The sequence below is a fragment of the Macaca thibetana genome, chromosome 1, assembly GCF_024542745.1.
Source record: "Macaca thibetana thibetana isolate TM-01 chromosome 1, ASM2454274v1, whole genome shotgun sequence".
NCBI classification, from domain to species: domain Eukaryota; kingdom Metazoa; phylum Chordata; class Mammalia; order Primates; family Cercopithecidae; genus Macaca; species Macaca thibetana.
In genome coordinates this window covers 193,130,656-193,143,952 of record NC_065578.1, presented here as the reverse complement: position 1 = coordinate 193,143,952, position 13,297 = coordinate 193,130,656, and the positions used below count along the sequence as shown (strand labels likewise).

Below are 13,297 nucleotides of genomic sequence, written 5' to 3'. Positions count from 1 at the left end.
ACAGCACTATTTACAATAGCAAAGACTTGGAACCAACCCAAATGTCCATCAATGATAGACTGGATAAAGAAAATGTGGCATATATACATCACGGAATAATATACAGCCAAAAGAAGAATGAGTTCATGTCCTTTGCACGGAGATAGATGAAGCTAGAAGCCATCATTCTCAGCAAACTAACACAGGAACAGAAAACCAAACACCACATGTTCTTATTCATAAATGGGGATCGAACAATGAGAACACATGGACACAGGGAAGGTAACATCACCCATCAGGGCCTATCAGGAGGTAGGGGGGTAAGGGGAGGGAGAGCATTAGGACAAATATCTAATGCATGTAGGGCTTAAAATCTAAATAACGGGTTAATAGGTGCAGCAAACCACCATGGCACATGTATATCTATGTAACAAACCTCCACATTCTGCACATGAATCCCAGAACTTTAGAGTAAAATTAAAAACAAAAAAAAGAAACATGAAACACATCTTTTATGGTTGATTTCACAAGTTAGTAGTTCATAATCTATTATATTCATTTTCTAAATGGGATAAATTAGAATATATATGTTACAACAGGTTCCTATTAAGCTCACAAAAATCTTACTTTTTCTAGGATTAATATACTCCATATTTATAGTTTAATATAATCTCTCCTTCACTAAGATGAAGTATGCCTGGAAGAATGCCATAATTAATCACCTATGCAGATCAAAATAATATCAGATTTGTATAAAGTTTATATAATGTTCACTAATTTCAAAATGTACACAAATAAAGAACTTACATTTTTTGACATTCTTTTCGTTCTCCCAACATGGGGTCCCCCATTTCTCCAAGAATGGTGGCTTCCACTTCATATTGAACAATGAGTGCTTTTTCTGATGGATGTACATCAATATTCCCTCCTTTAACTTTCCTATAATACAAAATTGAAATGACATACCAGATTAAAACTCTCAAAGTGGCCATGGTTTTTGTCTATGTTTAGGTCTATAACATATGGGTTGGATTAACATGTGAATTTGAATCAGATTACTCTTGACTTGGGATTAGAGATAACTCTTTTTCTCTAACTGTAATATATATATATGTGTGTGTGTATGTGTGTGTGTGTGTGTGTATGTGTGTATATATATATCTTTGTCATGCATAAAGTATCTTTATAAATAGCTCTTCCTAGGAAAAAAATACATTTACCAAAGGATCATGCATAAGAGCAAGAGAATGAAACATAAACAATTAAGATGGCTTTGGAGAGAATGACCTCAAAAAAGTCAGTTATTCAAAACCAAAGACAACTGTCTTAAAATTTATGTTAAAAGAAAAAGTCAGGCCAGACATGATGGCTCACACCTGTAATCCCAGTGACTTGGGAGACCAGCATGGGAGAAATCCTTTAGGTCAGAAGTTTGAGACCAGCCCAGGTAATATAGTGAGAGACTGTTTCTACAAAAAATTTAAAAACTAGCGGGGCATGGTGGCAGGTGTCTGTGGTCCTAGATAATCACAGGCTGAGGCAGGAGGATCACTTGAGCCCTCTGATGGTGCCATTGCACTCCAGCCTAGGCAATAGAACAAAACTCTGTCTCTATCAAAAAAAAAAAAAAAAAAAAAAAAGTCAACCTGCCCATTAATTACCCCATAAACTGGACCAAAAGACAGGAAGAAATTATATATTACAATATATGTCATGTATCATTGTACAAGTTGTAGCATTAGTACCTAAATAAAATCACTGAATCACACCCAAATTACGTAACAAAAAAGCATTTACAGGTTAGGTAGGTTGTATAGTCACATATCTCAAATTATAGTGTCAATAGTAGGTTCTACGGAAAGGTTGTATATACTCTTTCTTCAAGCCCATGAAGTTGCAAAATGAATTCTTAATTGCAGTAAACCAGTGATGAATTAATCACTATTTGCCACTTGGCCATTTTAGAAGGCAATAAAGTTGGTTGTGCTGGAAGAGATTAAGCAACAGAAACAAGTAAAATCTCTCATTCTTAGTACTAGGTAGCAGCTAGCTAGTGGGGTCTTTTAGCCTGATAAGAAAAAACAAAAATATGACAACACCTTAAATTTAATTCCAGTAATTAGAAACTCAAAGCTTTTCTTTCAGTTGGAAATAATACTCTGATAAATTATGCATATTTTCAAAGTAATTTTTAACTGATCTGTTCACCAGAATTCCTCATGAAAAGGAGATGCATCTGCAGTGAGTATTAGGGTAATGATTAACTGTCAAGTACAGTGATAGAGTAGGAAATTAAGTACACTAAAGCATAGAGTCTAGGTAGGTCAGCAACTAAAGTGATAGTAAGACATATAGGACAAGTAAAGAATGAAAACAGAAGCCAGGCAGGTCAGCAAAAATCGAGGAATTAGGAAATGAGATATAAACATACATTTAAAAGAATGGTACAGATTCCAAAAGGTAAGATAAATGGATAAATGTACTAAAGCTATGTAAGTCACAGGAATCAAAAGATCTAAGGAAAGCTGAAAAACAGATATAATGTAGCATCACTATCTTAACTACATAAGAAACTATGTTAATTACGTAAGGCAAACTAGTTACTTCCTTCCTGATAACATGAAAAGCAATCCCACTCCTGGACTTTTTATAACTGTATCCAGTTAAGGGAAGAAAAGAATAAGGATAAAATATAAATGCAGATCCTTAGACTAGCCTCCTATTACCACTCTAAAATGGGTCTTCCACATATTGGCAGCTGGAGGAATTGCATAATTCTTGTCCTCTGTGGTCTCATATCTTGCCTTTCCTTAAAGAAATCAAATAATTAAAAAGGAAAAAAATGAAACACCTCACCACTCCTTTTTAGTTTTTGTTTGCCTTTTTTTGCTGTGTATGTGTGTTTTAGAGGAGTAAGTTAATTAAAATTTATCTCAACTTATGTTTATTACAGAAAAACTAAAACAGAAATGAGCAAAGAAAAAATAAATTCAAAAACTTACAAGAAGTAATCACTTGTTATTGGTAAACATATACATTCAGATATTTTTCTATTAGTACTAAACAATATAGAAAGAGAGAATGACAGCTATAGTGGTTTTTTTTGTTTTGTTTTGTTTTTGTTTTTTTAACAGAAGAGGCTTAAGGGTAGTAATCTAGTAGGGCTGAAACTATCATTTTACCTTAAATGCTGAACTTTCAAGTTGAATAGTATTCACAATGATGTCAGATATTTAACTACTGGGAGAATTAATTTCCAAATGTTCTACCTGAATTCCATTAATTAGATGAAAAAAACTTAAGCCATTATTAGAAATTAATGAATTTCTATTTGAAGCATCCTATGACACCGATGCTAAATTGATATCTTTTAGCTGGTTGCAAATTTCTTCTACTAATACAGCCTTCTCAATAACAGCTCTGTTTCACTTTGTTTTTGTACATGAATAAGAAAACTAGAACCAACAGTGTGCTAAATTTACTTAGAAAAATAATTTTCTTTTAATCTCAATGAGAAGTTATGCTTCACAGAGTAATATAAAATACACCTTCTATAACTGCATGTGATAAACTGTCACCTTTTGGGACAGTGTTCTTAATTATTAACTTCTGAAGTACATCCTTATGTTCCTAGATTTCCTGTGGTTAGAGATATTATTGTGATCCTTAAGAAAGATAATAAATGCTGATGAACTTTGTGTTGCCACCCATTCATTATCAATTTTCTTGAGAAACCAAAAATGCAGTCCTTAACTTTTCATTACATAGGTACTTTAAAAAAATTATTCCTTTCAAAAGGATTTACTGCAAAATAAAATTGTATCAAATAATAAAATTAAAAAACAGTTGTAGATTTATACCATACAGCCAATAACATAGCCATTGTAGGAAGTGTTTGGTCTACTCTCCATATGCTCTCTGGCAGGATTGTTATGCATCTATTTCCTGCATCTACTTGAAAAATACCCAATATATAAGTGTCCACAATTCCAAATGACCCTACCAACTGTCAGAGCATATGTATGCATTTCCATAGTTTACAGCATGGGTATGGCACAATAGGCTGCTTAATGGGGAACTCTATTCAATGCTCGTATGTCTCATATACTACTAGACAAGACACTAACAGAAGCTGGAAGTACAAAGTGGAAATCTACCAAATCCTCCATCCCAGCTTATTTTAATGTAATTACTAATGATACCTCCATAACATTTATAAAAACTGGGACAAATGCTAAGTCAGATGGGTTGAGGGGGGTGTGGGGGAGGAAAAGCTGAAAACTAGAATTGTCTAGGGCAAAGAGGCAAAAAATAATGACCCTAACCAAATATAATCCTTTCTTGCCTACTCAAAGGCACCCTTCAGTAATTATTTAGTAGTCCATTCCCATCCACAAATAAACATATGAAAATGTCTCAGGTTAAAAGGCAAAAAAAAAAAAAAAAAACCCAACCCCCCAAACCTTACATTGCTTAATGCACTGTTGCTTAACACCTTGATATTAATTCTATTAACACTGCTTTTCATTGTTACAAAACTCCTTTTGTGTTTCATTTTTTCATTTTTTTAAAAAAACAGACCCAAGGCTTACAAAACTTCTTTTGTTTTGATAGTTATTCTAATTAGTCTACTCACATGTGAACCCATTCCAATTAGACTTTGGCTCTAAACCCTACTCCTACTCTACCAAAAAAGCTCTGGTCAAGGTCATCAATTTCCTCCATGTTCTAAATATTTAAAGTTTTCACATTTTTGTCTTTATCTATATATTATTTTTGTATTTTGTGGGGATAAATTTTAACTTCTTTCCATAGAAACAACCAATTGTATCAGCAGGTTTTGCTGTGTCTTTTAAACTTTTTTGTTTTTTATTTTTTATTTTTTGGTACAAGTCATAGTCAAGCACATTTTTCATCTGGAACCAGTATGTACCTACTACACACATAAATCAAACAAAAAATTCAGGAAATCATGCCTATTCTTATCATGTGAAAAGCACTCTATCCTATTCACAACCCACTGATACATTGTGATTTACAGCTTAGAAATAAAAATTTAGTCTTTTTTTTTTTTACCATTGGTTGGCAATGTTACCTCTTTGCAAAAATGGCAATGAAACCGCCTTTGCAAAAATTATAACAGTGAGAGAAATCTAACCTTACTCCATCTTGCTTCTGACCTCACATGCTACCTGCCTCTGTCGGACTCTAAAACAAAAATAACAACCCCTTCCCAAAACTAGCCCTGAAACCACCTTTGTAAGACCAATGAAAGGCCACACGATTAGAATTACGGGAGGGGCTTAAATTCTGCTAAGCCAGTAGGTGCAGTTAAACGATAACCAGCCATTGTTCCCTAGTCTGCCTTTCTTAACAATCTACTGCTCCAAAGGTCACAAGATTTGTATTTTCCCCAATTGCTTTGATAGATAACAACACTATTGTCAAAACCTAAGATTAGTCTTTGAAGGTATTTTTCAGACTTTTGTATTCTGGCCACTGACAGACTCCACCTGGACTTGTGACTCAGCCCACTGAACTAATTCAGCTGGTTCTGTGATCCCCATCCAGGAACTGACGCAGCACAAGAAGATAGCTTAAACCTGCTGCAATATCATCCCCAAGTAAATCAATCAGTATCTCCCGTTTCCTAGCCCCCTGCCCTCCAAACTGTCCTTGAAAAACCCTAACTTTCAAGTTTTATGGGAGGCTTGTATGAGTAATACTCCCACCCTGCTGATTGGCTACCCACGCAATCATTAAACTCTTACTCTACTGCAATACTGCTGTCACAGTGAGTTGGTTTTTTCCCTGTAGTGGGCAAGAATAATCCAGAGTCGATTATATCACATGTGTGTCTATTTCTAGGCTTTTCATTTTATTCAGTTGGTTTACCGAGCTATTTTTACGTTAATACCTGAGGGAAGTGTTCCCAGCCTGGCTCTTCCATATTTTTTTCAGTATTGCGGGACCTTTGCTCATCCACTTAAAAATTTAAAATTGTGTTTCAAATTCAGTAAAATCCCTCTTGGGATGATTGACATTATGAATTTTCAGATTAAGGCATCTATCCATGAAAATGATATATCTACTTAAGATTTAATTTTCTTTTAATGAAATAATATAAATAGAAAGGTGATGCCCATCATTTATTATTAGGTTTATTCCCAAGTACCTTATATTTTTATTTGTATTTGTAAATAACTTTTTTGCTAACAATATTTAACCAACTATATCAAAATTCAATTTGGGTGTGTGAGGTATAGAGATGTTATATTCTGCCACTGTTGTTTAACACCTTGATATTAATGTCAATAGCTTGAACATTATTTTAGGTTTTCTCTACAGATTAATACATAATTTGTGAATAGTATCAGTTTCATTTCTTCTCTTGCTATCTTTATACCTTTCCTATTTCTTATCTTACTACCTGTTTAGGACTCCTGGTGAAATGTTGAGGTAGTTACATAGCTATCCTTGGATCATCCTTAATGTTAAGGGAAATGCTTCTAAAGTTTCCTCATTTATTATTTTATCTTTTGATAAAGGGTCTCACTCTGTCACCCAGGCTGAAGAGCAGTGGTGTGATCACAGCTCACTGCAGCCTTGCCTCCCAGGCTCAGGCAATCCTCCCACCTCAGCCTTCCAAGTAGCTGGGACTACAGGCATGCACCACCATGCCCAGCTAAGTTTTGCATTTTTTATCGAGATGAGGTTTCACCATATTGCCCAGGCTGGTCTTGAACTCCTGGGCTCAAGTGATCCACCAGCCTCAGCCTCCCAAAGTGCTGGGATGACAAGCATGAGCCACCACACCTGGCTAGTTTCCTCATTTAGTATGTTTATATCACAATTCCCTTTTATTTATGGCTTTAGTTTTTTCCTTAAATCATGAATGTGTAGTGAATGTCATCAAATGTATTGTTCTTCTTTAATTCATAAATATACTACATCAAATTCATTAAATACATAAAACCATACTCATAGTCTTAGAATAAGCACAACTTGTTAATGCTGTCTTAAAACACTGTTGGATTAAATTTGCATCCTTGCTCATTGAGCCTGCAATTTTCCTTTCTAATGTCCTTTTTCTGACTTTCATATGGAGATTATTCTAAAATCTTAATATAAATTAGTTGAGGAGTATCCTTTCTTTCTAGACTTCTTGGAAGAGTTGTACATAATTGGAAGCATCTGCTTCCCGAAAATTTTATTAGGATTTGACTTTAAAACTGTCTGGATGTAGCAGATTTTATCAGTATGAAATACTCCTCTATAGTTTTTACAGTATACTTTTTCTTAAAGTCTATTTTATCTGACATGAACATGGTCATTCTAGCATTCTTAGGCTTACTGTTTGATTGCATGCATTTACCATTAACTTACCATGTTCATACTTAAAAGTATATTTTTCAGGTATGACAGATAGTTGGGTCTTGCTTTTCTTTTTTCTTTTTAAAAGAAATATTGGTAATCCCTGCCTTTCCATTGGAACGTTAAAACCTATGCTGTCTGATACAATAGTCACTAGCTACATGGGTCTATTTAAAATTAAATTTAAATACATTATATTTTAAAAATAATTAAAAATGCAATTCCTTAGCTGTACCAACCACATTCAAAGTGTTCATTAGCCATACAGCCAGTAGCTATGTATTTGATGATGCAGCTGTAAGACATTTCCATCAGTGAAGAAAGTTCTATTGGACATTACTGTTTTGGATCATTTAACGCAATTACTGACATACTTAGATTCAGATCTATCATTTCATTTTTATTTCCTGTTTGGGCCCTCTATACTTTGATTATTTTCCTATTAGCCTTGTGAATTATTATTTTTTTAATTCCATTTTGTGTAGATGTTTTCGCTATACTTAAAAAAATTGTTTTTGGTGGTTGCTTTAGGAAGAACAATGTTTTGGTTACCTTTTTTTTCACAAGGTATTTAAGAGTCAATGCTATGCTACTTCACAAATTGTAGGTCTATTGCCTACACCTCCCCCGCCATTCTTTATGTTATAGCTGTCATATGCATTATGTGTACTTACCTTATAAACCCACGCAAAAATTTCATAATTTTTGCTTTCAAGTCATATGTATTTTTAAAAAATTAAGAGGGGAATAACCTCTTATGTGTACTCAAATATTTACAATTCCTGATGGTTTTCATATTGGTAAAACCAAAACAAGTTTTATATTTCTATTACTAACATTAGACTTGGTAATGGAGAATTAGAGGATTAAGGTAATTCAAACCAACACACCTTCTAAGAAAATCTTAAAAGCTGAGGGCAAAAACACATACGTGTGTATCTGTTTGAGGCCATAAGAGAACTAAAAAGGCAGAAAAAATTACAGTGCTAAGATCCAGGAGAAAAAGAAAATGAAGAGAGGTAAATCTTGAATTCAATGCTACTTTTCCCTAGAGGTATATGCTAACTGAAAAGAGAGGGCTGAGAGGTTGGGAATCTTTTAATAATCACATGAGGCTAGAGACACAAAAAGTGGATTCTGGAGTGCTCTGAACAGTGGCTCTGATAAAGCTCCAAGCTTTAAGCTGGAAACAGGAGGATTACCTCCTAGGAGTAACTGTGAAACAGATGCAGATCGGTCACCAACAAGACTAAAAAGCCCAGTTTAATGTAGTTGAATCTCTGAGAACTAATTAAGGTGACCCTGAATTTTCAGTAGTTCTTACCATCATAAACAAAATATAATCTTCTCTGGAAAAAGAGATCATCTGAGGCCTCAAATGATGATTTAAACATTTATATTCCTATATATGATACTCAAAGAATAGTCATTTTCAGAAAAAACTAGATATTATTTTTTTAATTTCTAGAACTAAAAATGCAATAAACAAAATTAAGAATAATAAATAAATAAATATATTTAATAGCAGATTAGACACAGGTAAGGAGATAATCTGTGGTATAAAATATAAGTCAGAAGAAAACAACCAAAATAAAACATAGAGACAAAAAGGCGTAAAATACAAGCAAAAGTATAATTCAGCAATGCATACTGAGTAGGTCTAGTATATGTACTTGAAGTCCCAGAAAAAAGGTGAGAGAGAATGGGGACAGAAGCAATATATGAAAAGATAATGGTTAAGTGACAATAGTGAAATGGCGAGAGTAGGGACCTCTAGAGGCTGGCACTCCCCAGAAGCACTGAAAAGCTTGGCAAAAAAACTATCACAATCAACCTCATCAGAACTCTGGAAGATAGTCAAAGGTTTGTAGCTACCAAGTGAATGTTTAATCAGAAGAAAGGTTACAGAAACAGGGTAGGCGATCATTATGGTCTTTTCACTTACACTAGACATCCACCCCACTCTCAAGCACAGTGGCAGTCTTAAATATGGCAGCCCACGTTCCCACTGTTAATACTTGGTTCTAGAGGAGTTATGTGGACCTTGCACCCAAGGAATTTTGTCTGACTGTTTTGCAACTGACTGGGGTTTCCTTTGAGGTCTGCTGCAAGGGGCTTTCCTTTGTTTTGACTGATTTTAAACTCTTATCAGGATAGTGTAGCTATGCAGTCACTGAAATCAGTGAAAGCCAAGCATACAAGCTGCTGACCCCTGGGATAAATAGTAATAGCGGGGTCAAACAAAACATGCTGAAAGCCTAAGAGGAAAGTCCAGGGAGTCAGACATTTTGGGGGAATAGATGCTTTGAAAAGCTATTGCACATAAAGAGAAATCTAGAAATCCATGAGTATGGTCAGGGCAGAATACATACCCAGAAAAAACCTGGTAAGACCACAAGATTTTACCTCTGGCTGGTCTTTAGGCTCTGTGCAAGCAGCAAATGAAGGCTAAGGTAAAACTGTAAATTGCCTGACTAAGTGTTGAAGGCATATCCAAACACTGAGTCAACCTACAAAGACACAAAGAGTATTTTTTTCTTTTCTTTCTTTGGCCATCATAATATTCAAAATACCCAGTTTTCAACAAAAAAATATGAAACATGCAAAGAAACAAGAAACTATGGCTCATTCTCAGAATAAAAAAAATTAACAGAAACTGTCCATGCTACAGCACAAACACTGGACTTATCAAAGACTTTAAATCAACTGTCTTAAATATGTTCAAAGAGCAAAAAGAAACCAGTGCAAAGAACTAAGAAAAAGCAGAAACACAATGTCTCAACAAATAAATAGTTTAAAAATACATTATCATAAGGATCCAAATAAAAATACTAGAGCTGAAAAGTACAATAACTGAAATAAAAAAATCACTACAGGGTTTTTAACAGCAGATCTGAGCAGAGAGAGAAAAGAATCAGCAAACTTGAAGATATGTCAAATGAAACTGTCCATTTTGAAGCACAGAAAGAAAACAGAATGAAGAAAAACAGAACCTAAGAGACTTATGGAACACCATCTAGTATACCAACATATGCATAATGAGGGTATGAAAGGAGAGGAAGAAAGGAGCGTAGAGAATACTGGGAAAAAACAGTCAAAAACTTCCCAAATTAGACCAAAGACAAATTTACACATCCAGGAAGCTCAATGAAATTCAAAGATAAACTCAGAAATTCAAAGATATCCACAGTAAGACACTCTATACTGACGCTCTATTTAAAAAAATAATAAAGGATTTTGAATTAACTTAATTTTACACCTTAAGGGGCTAGAAAAAGAAGAGCAAACAAAACCCCAAGCTAGCAGAAGGAAATAATAGAAAGCAGCAATAAAAGAAATAGCGACTAGAAAAATAACAGAGAAAATGAAAACAAAGGTTAGTTCTTTGAAAAGATCAACAAACATTTTTGGAAAACTTTGTTAGACTGATTAAAAAAGAAAAGAAGAGACTCAAATTACTAAAATCAGAAATGAAAGTGGGACATTACTGCTGCTCTTTTGATGATTAAAAAATTACAAAAGAATAATATGAACACCAACAAATTGGATAACCTACATGAAAAAGAGTAATTCCTAGAAACACACAAACTACCAAAACTGACTCAAAACACATAGAAAATCTGAACAGAACTAGAGGTAAGGTGATTGAATCAGTAATCATAAACCTTTCAACAAAGAATAGTCCAGTACCAGATGGCCTCACTGGTGAATTCTACTAAGCATTTAAAGACAAATTAACATAAAAATCCCTGGAACTCTTCCAAAATATATTAACAGTAGAGGAAACACTTCCTAATTCATTCCATGAGGCCACCATTACCCCGATACCAAAGCAAGACAAAGACACTACAGGAAAACCTACAGACCAATATCCTTTATGAATATACATGTGAAAATCCTCAAAATACTAGCAAACAGAATCCAGAAGTATATCAAAAGGACCACACAACATGGCCACACGGGCATTTCAATATAATACACCACATTAATGGAATGAAGCATAAAAGTACATGATTATCTCAATTGATGCAGAAAAAGCATCTGAGAAAACCCAACATCCTTTTATGATAAAAGTACTTGATAAATTAGGAATCGAAGTCCCTTAACATAATAAAGGGCATATATGAAAAATCTACAGCCAATGTCATATTCAATGGTGAAAGAATGAAAGCTTTCCCCCTAAGATCAGGAACAAGACAAGAATGTTTATCCACTTTCCTGACTTCTATTCAACATAGTACTGGAAATTCTAGCCAGAGCAATGAGGCATGGGGGAAAAAAAGGCATCCAGATTGAAAAAGAAGAAGTAAAGTTATTTCTATCTGTAGAAGACATAATCTTATGTATAGAAAATTGTAAAAGTGGCACAAAAAACTGGCTAGAGCTAATAAACAAATTCAGCATAGTCAGAGAATAGAACAGAACACACCAAAAAAATCCACTGTTTTTCTATATATTGGAGCTGAAAAATATGCAAAGGAAATTTAGAAAATTTCATTTCCAATACTATCAAAAAGAATAAAATACTCAGTAATAAATGTAACCAAGGAACAACTGTATACTGAAAACAACAAAAAGTTGCTGAAAGAAATTAATATGAACTAAATGAAATCACATGTTCATGCACTGAAGGACTTAATATTGTTAAGATGGCAATATTCCCCAAAGTGATCTACAGATTCATTACATTCCAAAAGTCTCAATCGCTTTTTTTTTTTTTTTTTTTTTTTGCAGAAATGGAAAAGTCAACCCTAAAATTCAAATAGAAATACAAGGAACCCTAAATAGCTGAAACAGAACAACAAAGTTGGAGGACTCACACTTCTGGATTTCAAAACTCACTACAAAGCTTCAGTAAGCAAAACAGTGAGGTACTAACACATGGACAGACAGATAAATGAAATATAATTGAGAGTGCAGGAATAAACCCCAACATTTTTGGTCATTTAATTTTCAAAAAAATTGCCCAAACCATTCATGGAGGAAAACAACAGTCTACTGTTCTTTTCTGACATTTGTTCTGACAAATGATGTCAGAACAACTAGAGAGTCACATATAAAAGAATGAAGATGGACCCTTACCATACACCATAGACAAAAACTAACTCAAGATGGATCAAAGATATTAAATTTAAGAGCTAAAACTGTAAAACTCTTAGAAGAAAACAGAAGGACAAACCTTCATGACCTTGGATTTAGCAGTGGTTTCTTAAATAATGATGCCAAAAGTCATGAGCAACAAAAGAATAAATTAGACTTCACCAAAATTAAAAATGTTTGCATATGAAAGTTTTACATACCAAGAAAGTGTGAAGAAAACCCACAGAATGGGACAAAGTATCTGTAAATCATGTATCTGACAAGGTTCTATTATAAAGAACTCCTTTTCCCAAAGAAGAAAGACAAATGGCCAAGAAGCACATGAAAAGCTCAATGTCATTAGCAATTAGGGAAAGGCAAATCAATTCCAAAGTAAGATACCATTTGATATCCACTAGTACAGTAATAATTATAGAACAGAAAATAACAAGTGTTAGTGAGGATATGCAAAAACTGGAATTCTTATACATTGCTGGTGGGAATGTAAAATGGTGCAGTCACTAGGGAAGACATTTTAGTGGTTCCTCAATGAATTAAACATAGAATTACCATATGCTCTAGCAATTCCAGGCCTAGGTATACACCAGAAGATTGAAAACAGGTGTTCAAACAAAAACTTGTACAGTAAAGTTCACAACAGCTTTATTCCCAATAGCCAATAGGTAGAAACAACCCAAACGTCCATCACCAGATGAGTAATAAATAAACAAAATGTGGTATATCCATAAAATGGAATACTGAATTAGTCAATTTTATGTTGCTATAACAGATTACCTGAGACTAGGTAATTTATAAGGAAAAGGGGTTTATTTAGCTTACAGTTCTGCAGGCTGGGAAGTTCAAG

General features: G+C 34.1%; 1 protein-coding gene across 4 annotated transcripts in view; it reads right to left on the bottom strand.

Moving 5' to 3' along the window:
* Positions 1 to 13,297, bottom strand: part of KIFAP3 (kinesin associated protein 3) — a 158,730-nt gene that overhangs the window by 131,055 nt on the left and 14,378 nt on the right. For all 4 annotated transcript variants that reach the window (XM_050783882.1, XM_050783907.1, XM_050783900.1 and 1 more), the window contains exon 2: positions 787 to 918. In XM_050783882.1, coding sequence (XP_050639839.1) covers positions 787 to 918 — 132 coding nt within the window. The remainder of the gene's footprint in view (positions 1 to 786; positions 919 to 13,297) is intronic.